The sequence below is a fragment of the Oreochromis aureus genome, linkage group 19 (assembly GCF_013358895.1).
Source record: "Oreochromis aureus strain Israel breed Guangdong linkage group 19, ZZ_aureus, whole genome shotgun sequence".
Classification (NCBI taxonomy): domain Eukaryota; kingdom Metazoa; phylum Chordata; class Actinopteri; order Cichliformes; family Cichlidae; genus Oreochromis; species Oreochromis aureus.
Window position 1 is genome coordinate 11,324,680 of NC_052960.1, and position 18,090 is coordinate 11,342,769.

Consider the following 18,090-nt stretch of genomic DNA (forward strand, 5'->3'; position numbering starts at 1 on the left):
ATCAAGTATTGACTGTGAAGTTAACAGGTTTGTAATTTGTAAGCCAAATATTTGGGTTAATTGAAGATTTATGAATTTCCTTCTAATGCTTGTCACATCGACAACATTTTCACTGGCGCAGTTGGAGATAAAATTAAGTCTAAAATATATGGCCTTTTTTTATTTTGTCTTTTTATTTTGCACAGTCTGCAAATGGTGATTTTTTTTTGGTATAATGGTAGGTAAAGTCAGAGAGCTCATGTCTAGAGCTTGTTTGTTTTGCCAAGCCCAAATCATAAAAAGAAAGAAAAAGCACAAATCCCCTTTAAGAAGCTGGAACCAGCCTTGTTGCTGAATCAGGAAAACCTATTTCCATGTTTGTTTTCACCATTGTGACAGTGTATTCTTACAAGATTTAAATTCATTTTATTTTAACTAAAGGAATATTTAATCCCCACCTGTCTAAAAAAACTGAATGATTGATCAATAATTACAGTTTACCGTGACATGTTCTAGTTTGACTAATTTGCTAGATGCCAGGCAGCTTAGTATAATACAATATTTTTGTAATGTGAGTGTTTTATTTAGGTATAAATGTAATTCTTTTGCAAATCACACTGTAGATGTTCATAGATTTAGTCTCCACCATAAGCTCAGTGGTAATGAGAAATCATAATCATTCTCTGACTTCCCTAAAAGATGTATAGCCTACAGTCATGTTTTATAAGCTCTGGTAGTGTGATAACAGGCTGACATGTGCAACTACAGAGTGACATGTAAATGTAAAAGAATGTCGTGCTGAATGGCAGGATTAGTGTCAATACTGCTTGCAGAGGGTCGCAGCTGGAAGCGCATGCAGCTCAGGTGTAATTTGTTTTTTTTGTGTGTACACTACTTGAATATGTGTGTGTTTGTGTCTGCCTGTTGCCAAATATAACACACGTCCCTGGTGGTGGCGTTGTTGTGGTTTCCATTGTCACTCTGTTTCAATATAACTGTTTTACTGTAAATTCTGCTGTTTTTCCACACACGCACTCACACACACACACATGTGCTTCAGTCTCTGGAGTCCTTATGAATGAACTGTGAACCGTGACTGAGGTGGATGTTACTGTGGGGCCAGCAGATGTGCTTGTTTTTACCGTATACAGAGATACACTCACGCACACACACACTCACACCTGGCAGTGTTTTCATTAGCCTACATCCTCTCTCTGTCTTCCCCAAGGCCACACACTTACCCACAATGCACTCCTGCCACCCAGACCAGAGTCAATTAGCCATAGATGATGTCAATAACAATCTCTCATTCTGTCTTTGTTTTTCTTTCCCAGTCTCTTTCTACTGTATATTTCCCAGTTATAGAGCAGCCTCTTTTTCACTGATACTGTCATTGAGCTTAAAACAACTTTTTCGCCACTATTTGAAATGTTCATCAATAGGTAAATCAATAAGCTATACCAGCCCTCACTCTCTATTATCCTTCATTTGCTGTGTCTTCTCCTTTTTATGGCCTTTAGCTGCATTTTCTTTGTTTTTCCACTCTAACTGCTTTTCATCTAAAATGCTTCTTCTCTTCATGTGTTCCATCCTCCATACCCTCGCTCATCTGTTTCCTCCTATCTCTCTTTCACCTTCAGCCTGCACAGTAAATCAGCTTGGCTGTTCGTTTGACCTCCAGAGCTGCTGGAGCGTGATGCCGAAGTGCTGAACCTGCCGCTTTTCCTCTTCACAGCAACCCTTCTCCCACACTTGGGCACATTGCGAATCACTTACTCTCTCTTTTCTTGCTTGTTTGACAGCAGTTGCATTTAGAGGAAGAAGTGTTTCCTTCCAAATGTAAAGAATTTTCAGCAGTTTTATTTGAAATGAGAGATAAGTGGGTGTATGGACAGGTCAGCAGATGACTGAGTAAAGTAATGAGGATGAATGAATTCATGTTTGATTAAGATCGGATCATTTTAGATCTGTTTCAGAGACAAGGTCAAGCAGTTATTTGGTTGGATTTTAACAACAGAAAGCCAAATAAAGCATTTGTGTACATTACATTTGTGTATGTGGGAGTTTGTGTTTCAGTAAATCTGAGTCTGTCTACCATAAACAAGCTCCAGTAAGAGGTTATCCTGTTAGTGTTTATCTAGTTCCGTCACATAAAAGCAGGTTTTATGATAAGGGTAAACTTTGACTATTTTCTGACATACGTATATGCACAGATACCAAAGTAAATATACACACTCATAGGTCATAGGCAGTGTCAGATATGTTTGCGATCATTTGAATGTATTTGCTTGCATTTCCAGAGTGATTTTCTCGTTTTAAACTATTTAGTGTGAGTGTATTTGTCATTATGAGGCAGTATGAATCCTTTCCCTGAACCCAGATTAGTTTGTTTTTTGTGTGTTTGTTTCTACTAGCTTGTTAATTAGCTGGCTGTACTGTGGGCAGGCAGGTTAATAAGCGGCTATATTTCAGACTACTGATAAATTATTGCTTCAGTAGGCTTTAGATGTTAACAGTGGTTCATTCAGAATGAAATCAACACTTGCAGGATTCCCAACGCAAAATTCAGATTAGCTGTATTCCACCACCCATCAATAATAGCTTCTAAACTATTCTACAGATCGTTGCGCTCATCTTTCTTTCCCTCATCACCTTCACCTTAGTTTCTTTAATAACTGTTCTCTACAAAATCTTTGCTAGTTTATGTTTTCCTCACATTTGCTGGCTCTTTTTATGGCTTCTTTTAAATCTTCTTTCATCTCAATCTGTCTTTCTCCTCTTTTTCTTTCTCATGCCTGAGCGTGAGCACAGCCTCGGGGTGCTTCTGTATTTCCTGGCTAGTGCAGGAGTAGATTGGAATGGAGGCCTTTGTCACTTTTATTTACTGCCTCACTGATTTCACGACAGCGTCTTGTGTGTGTTGTGTGTATGTGAGACACTTCTGTGTGTGTGTGTGTGTCTGTGTGATCACGTGTGAATGCGGAATGATTGCAGGTGTTTGAACTGCAATGAGGTGTGTCTGGGAGTATTGCCCCTTTATTTCTTTGGGAGCCTTCCAGCAGAACTGTGTTTGTAATGTTCGTTAGCCAAAAGTGGCTTTTATTCTGCCTCATAGCTCCGGCACCTTCTGCTGAACAGGATGGGATTGTAAACCTACAAACTAAAACCGGTGGGCGTTGATATAGAGGTACAGACTGAAACACTGGTTATCTGAAATCCTTCAACCCTGAGACTGCCTCACTTTGGTTGTGTGTGCGTGAGGTGGGGGGCACCTCTACGTCAGACATGACAAGCACAAAGAAACATGCACACGGTGATAGTCCTGGGACACACCATTCACTCCTATCCCTAAGATGCTGTTGCTATGCAAACAGGCCCTGCGCTATGACACAATGCATATCTGAAGCTGAAGCAATTCCTAAAGTCTGTGTTTATTTGTGTGGATTACTATAATGGCACAGATTAGGATTATGGCCTGACCCATTTCCTTGTTACAAAGAGACGGCAACACAATCTGGCAGTCTGTTTCCTGTTTAGTGTGCGTGCATTCGAATGCTTTAGCATATGCAGAATGTTTACTTATTTATATACCTTGGAAGAAAATGACAGATCCAGGTTGTAGAACCCTGGCGGCATCACCTTCCATTACTCAGTCTTTCAAAAAATGGAAAGAGGAGACAGTTTGACCCTTCTTTCATGTCATTCTTTTATGTGTTAAGTTGTGTGAAATATCAGTGAGCAAGGTAAAAAACAAACAAAACAGGCATGAAGACTGGTTAATGTTCATCTGGTAACCACTAGTTAAAATATGTATATTCTGTGAGTGGTTGGCTGGGGGTTTTTGGAGGTTGATTGCATTCACTATTGTGGAATTGGTCACAAAGAGGTACCGTATATGGTGCTGCACATAAAACTTCTTTGGGAAATCTCTGGTTGCTGGAAGGTTGCTGCGGTTATCTGTAATGTCAACTCTCACAAACTACCCACCAACCTGTAGTTAAACTCTGAAAAGTGTAATGCAAAACAAAAACGGAGACCGTTTGTCTTCCAAGTAAAAGTTTTTGAAATGTGGGCAATGCAGTGGTAAGGCATAACTTTTACTTTGAAGGTGAACGTTCTCCATTTTTCGTTTGCGTTGCATTTTTTAAGTTAAAGAGGAAGTGAAGACTCAGATGATGAATGTTTGCAGAAAAATTGACGTCTTTCAAGCAAACTTTTTCATCTAGCACTTTTTTTTTTTTTTTTTTTTTTTTGACCAATTTCGCCCAGCGACGACAGCAACCTCCAGCAACCAGTGAGAAAATACACATTTTTCCCTCTGACCCGTGGTTGCTGGATGGGCACTAACTGTCTGTTCCTATGTGGTTTTAGTGTACACAGGACCAAAGTTTACAAAATAAACAGTTTTGTATTTATAAAAAATTAGAACTAGCAGTTTGGTCCCTACTGTAAGCTCATTAGAAAACTGTTTTCTCCGGTCATAGATGGCGTGAACAGGAAGGTTGTTTTTTCATGCTCTCATTCAGAAAACATCTGCACAACTGGATTTCTTTTTGCAACCAGAAGGAATGGAGCTTTAAGGAATATTGGCTTCACTTTTCACATCCAAAATCAGTCTACAGTCTATACCCACAACATTAAATGTGCCAACAGCCTCCTTAAGTTGCTGTCAAGTGTCCAAGTTTATTTTTATTCTTCCTGAAATAAATTAAATTTTGCAACTGCATTGAAAGTAGTAGTATAAATGTTAAATAATAATCATTTGGAAAAATATAGCCTTATTTTTGAAATATCACATAGCTCATTTTGTCATCAAAGAGAAAATCTGGATGCCTTCTCCTGACCTTGCAGCTTGGCCACACAGGGACAGAGGCAGCATGAAATGTCTCTCACCGAACGTGTCTTCAGCACGTCCTCTTCCACTCTCTCTCCCTCACGCTTTATCCCACCTGAACTCTTCTTCTAAAGAAACAATATCCCATATCAGGACTAAAGATACTTATCCTTTGTCGTCTCCCTTTGTGTCTTTGTATTTGAGCGTGCGAGTGTCTCCGTATATTTTAGTGTCGTGTCCACTTTATTCGTGCCAACTTAGACCGTTGCTAGGCTACGACAGGAAGTGTCCTGCATAGTAAATGTGTCCTGAGTTGTAGAGGTGTTCGTGTATGTGTGTGTGGTGGGGTCTCGTCTGTGTGATTGACTTGGCAAGGGCAGAGATGCACACACAAATAAATAAAATATACACATGCAAGCACAGTCTCAAACACACACGTCTTGGGCATCACAAGATTCAGTATCGGGCTGTGTTTTGTTATTAGCTAGCAGGTTTGTGTCCCCTCACTGAGGCTGCAAACTAAAACCGGTGAAGAAATACTTCCTTCTGCCGTCTGTGTGTTTGTGGTTGTCAACATTCAGCTACTTATAACAGCAAAAAAATGTAAAAAGAATCCTAACACACAAACATACGCTGCAAGTCCTTCACTACATTTTACCATTACTTAGCAGCAGTAAGTATTCATAATTATGTGTTGATGATAATTACTGGAATTGGTGTGCTCTGTCAGGCTGACACCTCCCCGGTGCTGCACATGAACATGGAAAATAAAGCCCAAGAGACGAGAAAGTGATGAGTTATCAGACATAAAATTGATTTGGAGTTTTTTCCTTTTTTGTGACAGTATGAACTTAAATACATGGTGAATGTTTAGCCATATCAGTCCATTATAACTCTCAGCAGCTACAAAAAATTAGGACACAGACAAAGAGTGTTCTCAGTTAAAGTAGTGGAAGTGGAATTCTATTCCCAGAAACATGAGAGGATCTTTCGTAGTGCTTAAACCTGCCTGGGCTAAGTCAACATCACCAGTGATTGTCTTGTATATGTTGTATTTGACATATTGATGTGGTTCATAATGTCATGCTGATGGAATTTTAAGTACTGCACTGTTTTATGTTTTATGAGTGTTTTAGTTCTGTGGTTGTATCTGGTCTATTTGGGACAACAGATTACATTTGAAAAATTCACATTAAAGAAAATAACAGTGTTGTTAAGTAAAGATGCTAAAACATATAAGGATAAGATGCTTTTATGTACAGCGGATTATACTAGTCCTGATATTGAAAACCAAGTTACTGAAAAACAAGAAGCTTTTCTTTATGAGGTGCATTTTCCACTACAAATGGAAGAAGATGGATGGATGGATGGATGGATGGATGGATGGATGGATGGATTAACAAAGAATTTTCCTTTGTTTGAATATGAAGTTTGGTTTGCTAGTCTGAGTAAGCATACAGTTTAGTTTAGTCTTGGGCTGCAGTTGTTGTGGTTGGCATTTTATTTAAATGGCCAAATCAATCATTTGAAAAATCATTATTGTTTGCAACATAATTTACTTAAATTTACCTCTTCTCTCAGTTGTTCTACATGCATTTTCCAACTTTTTCACCAAAATGAATCATGATCTGTGCTGCTGTCATAGGAGATGACAAACAGTTTTACAAATTGACACAAAATAAGAATAAGGGGCTTTGATTTTTAAAATTATTCCCTCAGTTTGTTTGGTCGATCCGTCAAAAAGAACAGTCACCCCATTTTGAATTTCCAGCTTATACAATAGTTCATCAACCACTGACCTGGAGGGATGATGCCAAGTCCTTCATCATGTGACCATCTAAAGGCTGATTGGAGATCAGTTTGGTATCAGTTTGCTGTCTCCATCACAGCACGGCCATCCAAGCGGAACAAACGTAGTCGATTTAGGCTGTTATCGCTCAAACACACCTGGCCTAGCGGCATCACAGCTCCATGTGGATTTGTGTGTGAGTGACAGATGTTTTGCTTTCATATGCGGTCAAAATAGCTCCACAGGATTGAAAAAGGAAGAAAAATGTGTTATGGACATACTCAAGAAAGTAAAGATACTTTCCTGTCTAATTTAGATGAATAATTTATTCAGTTTAAGTTCATTATCCAGTATTCTCAGTATTATGACTGAATAGATCAACTAGATGAAAGTGTTTGTGTGCAGAAGCAGCGGTATAGCCTCATTTTACATGCACACCCAGGCACACCTCAGTGAACTACCTCCTGTGGTTTGAAGAAGGTTCTACATGCATTAGCAGAAGCAACGTTCTGCTCATGTCATATTTTCCTGTCAGATTCAAAACTGAATGGTATTTTGTTAGCATTACCGTTCAGCTCAGTCATGCTCATGTTCAACCTGCTTTTCATAGGTCACTAGGCTGAGCTGTGAGGCATGAAAGAGAACAAAACCCAAGAAACATACAAAGGAAAAATAGGCAACAAATTTAGAGGAAGGAAGTGAAAAATAATGAAAGGCATAAAGAGGAAATTGTGAGAAGTTAAGCGGGTAAGTTAATGAGAGAGAGAGAGTCACAGGGATAAAAGAGAGTGAGGCAGAGAATGAGATAGAGCGAGAAACTGTAGATCTAGGTCAGAAAAGCAAAGCAGTCAACACATGAGTGGAGGAAGGGATGAACAAGCCTCTCGGGCTCAGCGCTTGTCTTTCTGAATGGGACAGATCAGAGAGAGAGTGGGCCATCCCTCTGAGAAAGAGAGAGGAAGAAGGCTAAAAACATCATTTTAATACTGTGTGAAATTCTTTTTCCAATATTTATCATCGTAAGGGCTGCAGCTGCTGATTATCAAAGCTCAAAAAAGCTTAATTCAGAACCAATGGATGTCACATGGGAGCACCAGCACCCCAAACCAAAACAAACGGACATTTTAGCCTCTCCCCACCCTTCCCTCGCTTGCCCTCATGTTTCATTTACAACTAAAGAATGTGTGTAATCCAGAGTCACCAAAAGAAATCCAGCCACAACAATTAGACTGCAATATGGTACAGTAGGCCAAACGAGACTACTGGTTTACTCTCTTTTCTACATTCATTATATCACGTGAAAGTAATTTTGTCAGGACCAGCATTGTAAACAGAATGTTGCTCCGACGGCATCAGTCACAGTGAAGTCAGACACCACATAAAAAGAGGAGCTGGGGTGGAGGTGGGTTGCATAATGGTTTGCAGATGTGCAACAACCGTAGGCAGACTAAAGCATGTTGCGTGCCATTTAAGAGATTTGCTAGGTGGATATGTTGGTATCACCTGAAACATCAACTGACGTGGGCTTGCATCAAGATCAACTGATGCCCTGGAATTACATTTGAGCTTGAAGTAGTGGCCTGCTTAAACGAATGCTATGCTTCACAATACATAATGAAAGGGTATCTCGCATAAACTACGTTCACATGACAGCTTCAAGAACAACACATCAAATACTCGATAATTACATTTTTTTGTCTTCTGTGTTTTATGCACGCAACCAGAAATGCAAAACCAATAATCTGTGGTTTTACATTGTACCGGCTAATATGTCGCTAATATGCTACTAAGTAATTAACCCACAGACATGTTGGACTGATTGATTTTTACACAGCTTAGGAATATCTTTTATGTCTATTAGCCAAGCTAACTGTTCCCTCCATTTCAAGTTGTTAAATTAAGTTAGCCTGGCTCCGAGCTCTGATTCTAAATTTAATGTACGGGCATGAGAGTGGCACACATCTTCTCATCAAATCTTTGGCAAGAAAGCAAATAAGTAATATATCATAATGTTGAAATATTGCTTTAACCCGTCTCTCTCAGAAGTTCCCAGAACTTAAGATACTTTAATTGCATGTGTGGTGCAACTAGCAGTTAAAAAGAAAAGAAAAGAAAAGAAAAGAAAAGAAAAAAATGAAGGAGAGGAATCGGCAACTATTTATATACCTGCCATGTTGTTGATGAAACAGCCAATTAACTAATGGTTTTATTACTTTACCTTTGTTTTTCCCTATTCTTTAGATAATGTTATTCACACATCGTCATGTTACCTAATTTGGTAATACTATTATAGCCCAGCCTATTTCTGAATTGGCAAATAAATGAACGGGAGAGGACAAAGACAGAGCAGGAGATGAAGATGAACAGGCCGTGCTAATTCTTTTCTGTTGGTCCTTTCACACTAGGTCATTTAATAAGGCTGGATGGCATTACTGCTGCAGGAAAAAGGAGAAGTGGAGGGAGGGAGGCTGTCAAGGTGGCTCGGAGTAATGAATCTTTATCCAGCTCTGATGATATCCATGTCCACTATGTATTTGACACGTTCTCTCTCTTGCCCTCTTAGCCACTCCGTAACTCCCTCAATCATTCTCTCTCCCGCACTCACCATGTCTTTGTGTGCACATGTGTGGGTGTTTGCAAGAGTTTTTCTGTCAGTGTGAGTAGTAGAAAAAAGGGAGCTCTTATTATACTTTCTGTGTGTGTCCAAGTGTGTGTGTGTGTGTGTGTGTGTGTGTGTGTGTGTGTGTATGTGTGTGTGTGTGTGTGAGAGAGAGTTTCTGGTTTGTAAGTGGCTGTAATTCCTTTGTTGGTCTTCAACAAAGCCAGTCCTTGTGCTTGTGGAATTGGGGCAGTCTGATCCTAATGAGAAATCCCTGGTCAATCTTTCCAGCGCTTTTACTCTCACAGAATCTGAACTGCATATTTATATACGAGTGTGTGTGTGTGTGTGTGTGTGTGTGTGAAAGCGAGAGAAAGAGGCCGATCACAGTGTTCAACTATCCAGTGGTGCTTAGTTTGCATTGTGTGGTGCTGAATTGTGACACAATGAATTATCATATTCAAATCCCAACTTTCTTTTCAGCAATAAATCAGCAAGTTTAAAAGAGTTTTTTCCAGTCCCAGAAGAGTTGTGTAATAAAAAATTCAACTCGTGGAATTAATATTCCCTCGTTCAGGGACCTCAGCTGATAGCATATAATAATGTTAACAATATTGGCTGTCATCTTGTGGGATCCCATAAAATGTACCAGCGTTTTGTTGCCACATATAGCTCTTTATATCGCTTTCTCAAATGGAAACATACTGCGGTGCCCTTTGAAGTGGTGACAGAAATGATCTGTGAATGATTATATATTATATTATAAAACACTGATATACTTTCATCCTTAGATCAGTCTTCAGCAGAAGTTTATTTGGAATCCACCTCAACATCAGTCGACCTATTGAGTAACACAACTTTATTTATATGCCTTTTGTTGACCATCACCATTATTTCACTGTTGAATAACATCCAAATCTCATTCAAACATCCAAAGCTCTCAAGATTTTAATCAGGTAAAGTGAGTTTTGGCGAGCCAGTGGATGCAAAGATCTGCTAAAACAACACGAAAATACAATGTGAAGCAGTGAGAGTGACTAATGACCAATAACAGGGTGCAGGGACTGTAAAATCACTCTTGCAAATGAACTGCAAAGCAATGCAAGCACCAACTTTAAGCTATAATTTGGCACTACTCTTACCAAAGCATTGCTAGCCTGTGTATTGGCTACAGCTTGTTATCAGAATGACCCTTCGATTAAAGCCCTCAGGAGGTGCTTTAGAGCCAGGCCCTGAATGCCATCTGGTTTATAACAATTCTACCAGCAGAACAGTCCTGCCCTTGTTTTGTGTGTGTGTGTGTGTGTGTGTGTGTGTGTGTGTGTGTGTGTGTGTTTGGGCCAGTGCTGCTAGGCATTTGTGCAGACAATAACATTCTAATCAGCTGAGTTAAGATAAGTGAAAGTAATAGCCATCAGTGGTTTTAGCATCTTTAGCCCTGTTAGCTTCATTAGTTAATCACAGCCACAGATGCTCTGTTGCAAACAAACCACTTGGGCCTTTCATTTGCCCCTCAGCTTCCAATCTCCTGTTTTCTTGCCTCGTAGCTCCCCCAGGCATCTGCCTAGCCTTGATATTCGGCAACATTCAAGCTCTGCTGATTGGTAGTCTTTATTTCTCTCAGAAACAGATTCGTGTTGTTGACCATTATTTGCAATTCCCATGGCTAGAGTGACAGCAAGGATGATTTATGAGCATCACTGATGTGTCTTTCCATTTCTTTCGCTTCAACTTCCCACACTGCACTGTTAAAAGATAATAAATATGCTAGACCTGCAAATTATAATGTGCAAATTCCTTCCTATTATATGGATTTGTTTTTCACAGGTTTCATCGAGATACACCATGCTGATTGTATCTTTACAGAAATTACTGATTTTCCTTTAAACAGTGTTATTTCTTGTTTAATCTAAATGTTTTAAGTTCAGTGTGATGACTGAAAGCAAATGAGGAAGCAAATGTGCTAATGTGCTGCGTTCTTGGAAAAAGTTGCATTAAATGAACATTCACATTTCTGCCTTTTTTCTCGTCCTTACTTCCTTTGCTTCTTCCACCAGGGCTGCCATGTTAAGACGGGGCAGTTGGCAGCAATCAAGGTCATGGATGTCACAGGGGTAAGACACACATACATGCACTTTGGCATTTGCTCACACACCCACACGTACCCACGCACAGAATATCATCTCAAGTCATTATACCAGTGTTGGGCATGTCATCTAATTATGAGCGATGAGTCAGTGCGAGTGTGTGTATGTGCACGTGTGTTCGTCTGATGTGGCAGAGAGGAAATGAGGACAGGCCTATTGCCATGGTAATATTAGCTGGAAGTATTAGGACAGCAGTGTGGTCTCAGGCGTGTCTGTAAAGCAGGAGGGAATCTCAGCTATATTTAGAGAGCCTCCCTGTCAGCACTTAGCTGCCAGCAAAACAATAAAGCACTGCAGGAATTAAGCAACAATGGAAGTGATAAATGAATGAATCAGTCAATAAAAGCCTGAATGAATGATTAAGGAAAAAGGGTGCACGGTATATGAAGGTGAACGAAGGAGTAAAAAGGGGAAAAGAACAGATGTTAAAAATAAAGCATGAAGAAATCACTAAAACTATATGAATGGCTGCATATGCGTAAATCTGTGGCAATAAATGAATGACTGTGTTAATTACTAATGACAATTAAATGGAGGCAAACACCAAATTGATAACTTAATGATCTGCCATTTAAAAAAATCAGCTTAGTGAAACAAATGTCTTTGTTTTTTTTCACCAGTGAGCACTAAATGGAATTAATCAAGGCACAATTTTCTGACATTGTAAATAATAAGAAAGTAAATAAGTGACACATTCTTATAAACAATTGGCTTTGTGGCAGTAGCTCCCTGAAATGAAAGTAATTAAAAGTTAATGCTGTTATTGTGGATAATTTAGGGCCCAGCTGTGTGCTTTGCAACAACACTTTTCAGACTTTTAATGGATTCAAAATGCAAATCCACCAGCAGCTTCACTCTTTTTCCTCTGTCAGTATCACATTGAGATATTTGATGGGTCGCAAATGGAGTCTGTGGTCTAATTGCTTTTAATTTTTCTGTGTGGTAAAAGGATGAGGAAGAGGAGATTAAGGCAGAAATTAACATGCTGAAGAAGTACAGTCACCATCGGAACATCGCTACCTACTACGGAGCTTTCATCAAGAAAAATCCCCCCGGCATAGATGACCAGCTATGGGTACGGCATTATTTGAGTGTGTTTGTGCATTGCTTTGTTTTTTCTGTGTGTTTGGATGGTCATTCATGTGTGCATCACAGGAGGAGAGGATGGCAGGTCTGGAAAAAGTCACATTCCATTTCTTGCTTTTCTGTTATATGAATGCATGCACTCATGCGTGCAGTGAACGTGGGTTTGCGTGAACTGGAAATGCATATATGGTATATATACTTAATGTATCAGTGAAAGCTATAAAGTAGCTAAATCAATGTGAGGCTGGCTGGCTGCTGCTGCGATAAATCATGTGTTAACTCCATCTAAGGGCGCTCTCTCATCTCTGATCCCTCAGCATTCATCACACAACAGTTGGAGCAGACACACACAAACATATGTAGATACACAAAGCAGCCAAATGTATTGCCTGCATAATTCTCCCTGACTCAACATCTGCCCGTTTTTCCTCGAGTATGTTAGTGATCATAACAGTATCTCAGTGGGCTTTCACATGTGTCATCCTCATGCATTCCTGAGTGTGTTCCTTTGTGTGTCTGAATACATGGGGACAGCCATGAAGAGAGGAGTTCTGTTGTCTGTTCAGTCCAGCATGATGATGATGATGATGAGGACGATGAGGCTTGAAGCGCAGCCAGAACTGACCAACTGAACTTTTGCCTGCTGCTCTCCACAGATGTAGAGAGGAGAGGAGAGAATAGACACATTGTGTTTGGGTCAAGAGATGGACTTGATTCATTCATGTGATCTCATGACCCCATCGAGTCAGTTTATGCCTGTAGTTTCTGCAGTCTGTGTGGGGTGTGTGTTTGTAAGGAGTGACAGAGACAGAAAGTCTGCAGCACTGTTGTCTGTTTTTGTCAGTGTGTGTGAGCTACATGTGTACTGCTCTTTCTATTACTAGAGCTGGTAAAGTGGGACTTGTGTGTATTGCAATCATGGATCTTTGATTGTATGCACATGTGTTAGTACTATAAATGTTATATGAACACACCAAAGAGAGTGTCACCAAGGTTTTCTTACTTTCCAGCCAAAAATTAGATTCCTTAATCTCCACATGCACAGAATTACTTGGCTTTCCTACAGTTTCCTTCCAACAGGCTTGGAACTATTGATGCATATTTATTACTGACCTGACTGTATAATATTGGCTCTCTCATACTTTGATAATAAGGAAAAAAGAAAAGCTTTATTGCTCAGTTAAGCAGAATAGAAAGGAAAAGATTACATTCATAAGTAAACAATTGGTATTGGAGGTTGCTTTATGAGAGTTACTGGGTTAGAAAAGATATAGACAAAGTCGCTTGCTTCCAGTCAATAATTGACCTTGTATCTGCGTATGTGTGCATGTAGCTGGTCATGGAGTTCTGTGGAGCTGGCTCAGTGACTGACTTGATCAAGAACACCAAGGGCAACTCTCTGAAAGAGGAATGGACTGCGTACATCTGCAGAGAGATTCTCAGGGTAAGTAACCTTGTTGGCAACTTTCTCTTTCAGAGAAATGAAATATTATTTTTCGGGATTCTCTGATTTTGTTTATTTTCTTTGTTCTCAAAGACTGACGCAAGAGCAGCGTGAGCCTGCTGTCAGTCACTAAAAACCGCATCCATCTGTCACTATAGTGGAAAATCAGAGAGTAATTTCAAAAGGGCTGATTCTTGAAAGGGCATAACTGGAAAAAAACACATTGTCTTAAAACTCATAAAGTACGCACGAGGTATATGCGACAATCCTTGGTTCAAAACCTTTATATTTCTTTTAAATGACTGTGTGTTAAATTATCGATGCCCAGCCTGTTCTTTGAAAGCAATCGGACGCTGATTGGTTTCTATGATGTCTCTGTTATGAACTGATCTTCTTGGGAAATTGTACCCATTCTACCACATCTTATCTCTGCTATCTGTTATGGTACGTTTTAGCTGCCGAGGGCTGATGTCTCCAACAGAAAACAACAGTATCACTGCATCTTGTCAGTTAAGCACAGTGCTGCTCTGAACAATGATTTCTTTTTATTCACTTTTTTCTTTCTTTTTTTTTCCAACCCTCATTTCTTGCCTCATGTTGTGTTTTCTGTTTTCCCTCTTTCTGCTGCCTCTGCCCCGTCACATTTTTTTCTGTTTGTCCTTCTTTCATCCCTCTGTGCTTTTAACATTTTTTTCCGCAGTTTCTACCAATTTCTCCATCTTACAGCTTGATTTCAAATCAATGCAACAATGCAACTTTTTTTAAAGCTTCGCTTCAAGTACAGATCACGTTTAGTTCCACAGCTCTAACCCAAGAGCTGATAGTCTTGCTCAAGGACACTTCCTTTTGGAAATGAGCGTTTTATGTAATGTCACGATTTGGCTCATTGCTACAGAGCTTTCCTTCACTTTGTGTCTCTCATTGTCTGCAGGGTCTGACTCATCTCCATCAGCACAAGGTCATCCACAGAGACATCAAGGGACAGAACGTCCTGCTGACTGAGAATGCAGAGGTCAAGCTAGGTCAGTCTGTCATCTAACTCCACTTCACAAAACTGCTTCAGGATTGGGAGGGCAGTATGGAGTATAAAGTTTCAGATGGTTCAGATGTATATATGTGTGTGTGTGTGTGTGTGTGTGGCTTTCCTGCTTCTTTTCTGCTGAATGCCAAACTACTCAACCGTTTGTAGCTCTGCCACTGTCCATGATGCAAACTGCTGAAGACATGATTTGCTCTCTCTCTTATTAAAACCAATGAAGATGGGATTTGTGTGTGCATTCGTAAACTGGGCTAGCTATTGTAGGGTAGGTTCTCTCTTTCAGTGAATTTAGTAAAGCTCACTGGTTTTGTCTGTGTGTATATTTGTGTCATGGCTTTCTAGTGGACTTTGGGGTTTCAGCCCAGTTGGACAGAACAGTAGGAAGGAGAAACACATTTATTGGGACACCATATTGGATGGCGCCAGAGGTTATTGCCTGTGACGAGAACCCTGAGGCCACATATGACTTCAAGGTGATTTTTCAATCTCCTTTCCTCTGAAGATTCGTAAACCCACTAAGGATTTCGATGACTTGTGCTATTTATGTTTCTTTTGCAGAGTGATTTATGGTCACTGGGAATCACAGCAATAGAGATGGCTGAAGGAGCACCACGTATGTACCCAAAGAATAACCTACGTCTCTACAGTAGATCTCTATAATCAGGAGTCAGATCATTATTCAGTCCAGGATACTCCAACCCATTTTAAGTCATAATTTTAACGAAGGCAAAGGAGTGGATATAAAATTATGTGTCACATTGTTGGGCTGCTGCCCAGAGTTTGGTCTGTTATGCGTTATTTTTCTCCTTGAGGTATTTGAACACAGTTGTTATCATTAAGGTGACAGGTCTTGTATCCACCCTTCAATTAATTTTGGTTCAGTAAAAAATAACTTATCTTCAAACTACAGTTTATAACTGATCACAATCTGCAGAAAGGACCTAATTTTGTTTTGATATTGTTGAGAGATTATTAGCATGCTGGCTCTGACTATATGCCATGATAATGTTTAATACAATTACCTAAAAGCATTCGCAATCTCCCTTATTTTAAACCTTTAGCACTCTGTGATATGCATCCAATGAGAGCCCTCTTCCTCATTCCACGCAACCCTGCCCCCAGACTAAAGTCAAAGAAGTGGTGAGTGTGTATCACATAATTGCAGTTCATGTTTGCAGATAATTCAGAGCAGTAGTGGCAGTGGCAGAGAAACAGCGAAAGGTTTTTTTTCATTTTTGCTGAGACGTGTGCGTACGTGTGCTCAGGTCAAAGAAGTTCCAGTCATTCATAGAGAGCTGTCTAGTAAAGAGCCACAGCCAGAGACCCAGCACAGAGCAGCTCCTCAAACACCCATTCATCAAGGACCTCCCCAATGAGAGGCAAATTCGCATCCAGCTTAAAGATCACATCGACCGCACCAAGAAGAAGAGAGGAGAGAGGGGTGAGCGACAAACTGTGTTGTAGCTGTGTGCATGTTTGGATTCGTCATCACATGTAGTTAAAGATGCATTGATATATGGCTGCAGGCAGACAATAAAGTGAAAGTTATGCTTACACTAATTGGAGTGACATACTAGGATATTAAAATGTTTTCTCTGAATTATGCCACACTGTGACTCATCCCTCCAAGCTGTAGTTTCTGTTTATTTGGACACACCTGTGCTTTCTAGTATAATTCTTGGCACATGCTCCAAATATATTTCAGCACAAGTAGTTAAGAACAGTAAACATTTGGTTATCTTGCTTTATTTTTAATTGAGCGTAACATTACTTCAGGCATAACTAAAAGTCAGACTTAACCCACCATCTTAGTTCATCAGCTGATGACAACATGTCAATGCCAGCACACTTACACTGATAGCTTAGCTGATACATCCTATAATCCTATTGGCAAATCTTTTAAATAACACACTATTTAACTTGTTTTAGCCTGGATACAGTCATGTTTGCCGCTACAAGCTGCTTTGCAGCCTGGCCTCCCTCTGATTCTACATTTTAATAAATGCAGTGAACCACATGTTGGTTGAAACTAACAGCCCTGCTAAAGCGAGTCTCACTACTGGTTTCGATATATGTGGGAAGGGTGGGGTGGCTTCAAAACAGAGTTATTAGGATCAAATATAAACTACTAGAGATGGAAATGGCAATCTTTCTTTGACCAAAGTTGTTCTAAGTGAAATGTAAAGCAGCAGTGTAGAGCGTCCACATGGACTTATTACATGTCTATTATGCCTATAGCGATTTTTACAGTAAAAAGAAATCAGGCTCATTTGACTGCAGCACAATGAACACCGCCACTAATATAGACAAGTAACAGCAAGATTTAAGCATATTAAATCTTTCCAGCTGAAAAACAGCAAGCACACAGATTTAGTATATGACTGAGATACTTTCTCAAAGATACGCAGTCACATTATGAATAATGTTCACTTTAAGGATGAGCTGTTAAACACTTTCAGACAAATACACAAATTCTCACATATGCCGTTGCTTTCATGGTTTTCAACAAGGCAGAAAATAAAAGTGACAGACTTCCATTAAACTCCATTATGACACAAACACACACTGGCGAGTGTCGGAGTGATAGACTGGCACTCGCATAAAGTACTGCACCAGAAAGAACGACATTAACCGCTTCAGGAAACAACACACTGCAGGGCGGACGTCGGGATGATGTATCGAAATATCTTGTCATTGTAGAGGCTGTGACTTCTCCAGCTGTCACTTTGTCACATTCAGAGGACCATTCCATGTTCATGCGTCTGAGGAAGAGCTGGGCCTTTTATATGACTGCTGTTTTTTTGACTGAAGGAGCTCTGAGCTAATGTTCTCCACCCTACCACACACAGTAAAATTACAATTTATACTCTTATTCAGTGGCTAAAAGAAATTGCCTTGAAGTGACGATGATCTGGGAATGGCAAAAACGTGAGCAATTTGTTACGAACAGAGGTAGTTAAAGTGAAAAATTCAGAACGTGAAGTGGCTTTGCTCTGTGCTGCTTATTACCTTACTAAGGTTTTATTGTTTTTACTCTTTGCCGCTTCTTTTTTATTCATTCTTACTTGCCTCTCTCTATCTCCCTGCCCACCAGATGAAACAGAATACGAGTATAGTGGCAGTGAAGAGGAGGATGAAGACAGAGACAGTTGTGAACCGAGGTCGGTGTTTTT

The 18,090-nt window shown here is 39.8% G+C and overlaps 1 protein-coding gene across 1 annotated transcript in view; it reads left to right on the forward strand.

Moving 5' to 3' along the window:
* Window positions 1-18,090, forward strand: part of tnika (TRAF2 and NCK interacting kinase a) — a 56,133-nt gene that overhangs the window by 15,959 nt on the left and 22,084 nt on the right. The window contains exons 3-11 of the mRNA XM_039603164.1: window positions 11,259-11,315; window positions 12,298-12,423; window positions 13,768-13,878; window positions 14,810-14,900; window positions 15,260-15,390; window positions 15,476-15,530; window positions 15,979-16,057; window positions 16,183-16,358; window positions 18,012-18,078. Of these exons, the coding sequence (XP_039459098.1) occupies window positions 11,259-11,315; window positions 12,298-12,423; window positions 13,768-13,878; window positions 14,810-14,900; window positions 15,260-15,390; window positions 15,476-15,530; window positions 15,979-16,057; window positions 16,183-16,358; window positions 18,012-18,078 (893 nt within the window). The remainder of the gene's footprint in view (window positions 1-11,258; window positions 11,316-12,297; window positions 12,424-13,767; window positions 13,879-14,809; window positions 14,901-15,259; window positions 15,391-15,475; window positions 15,531-15,978; window positions 16,058-16,182; window positions 16,359-18,011; window positions 18,079-18,090) is intronic.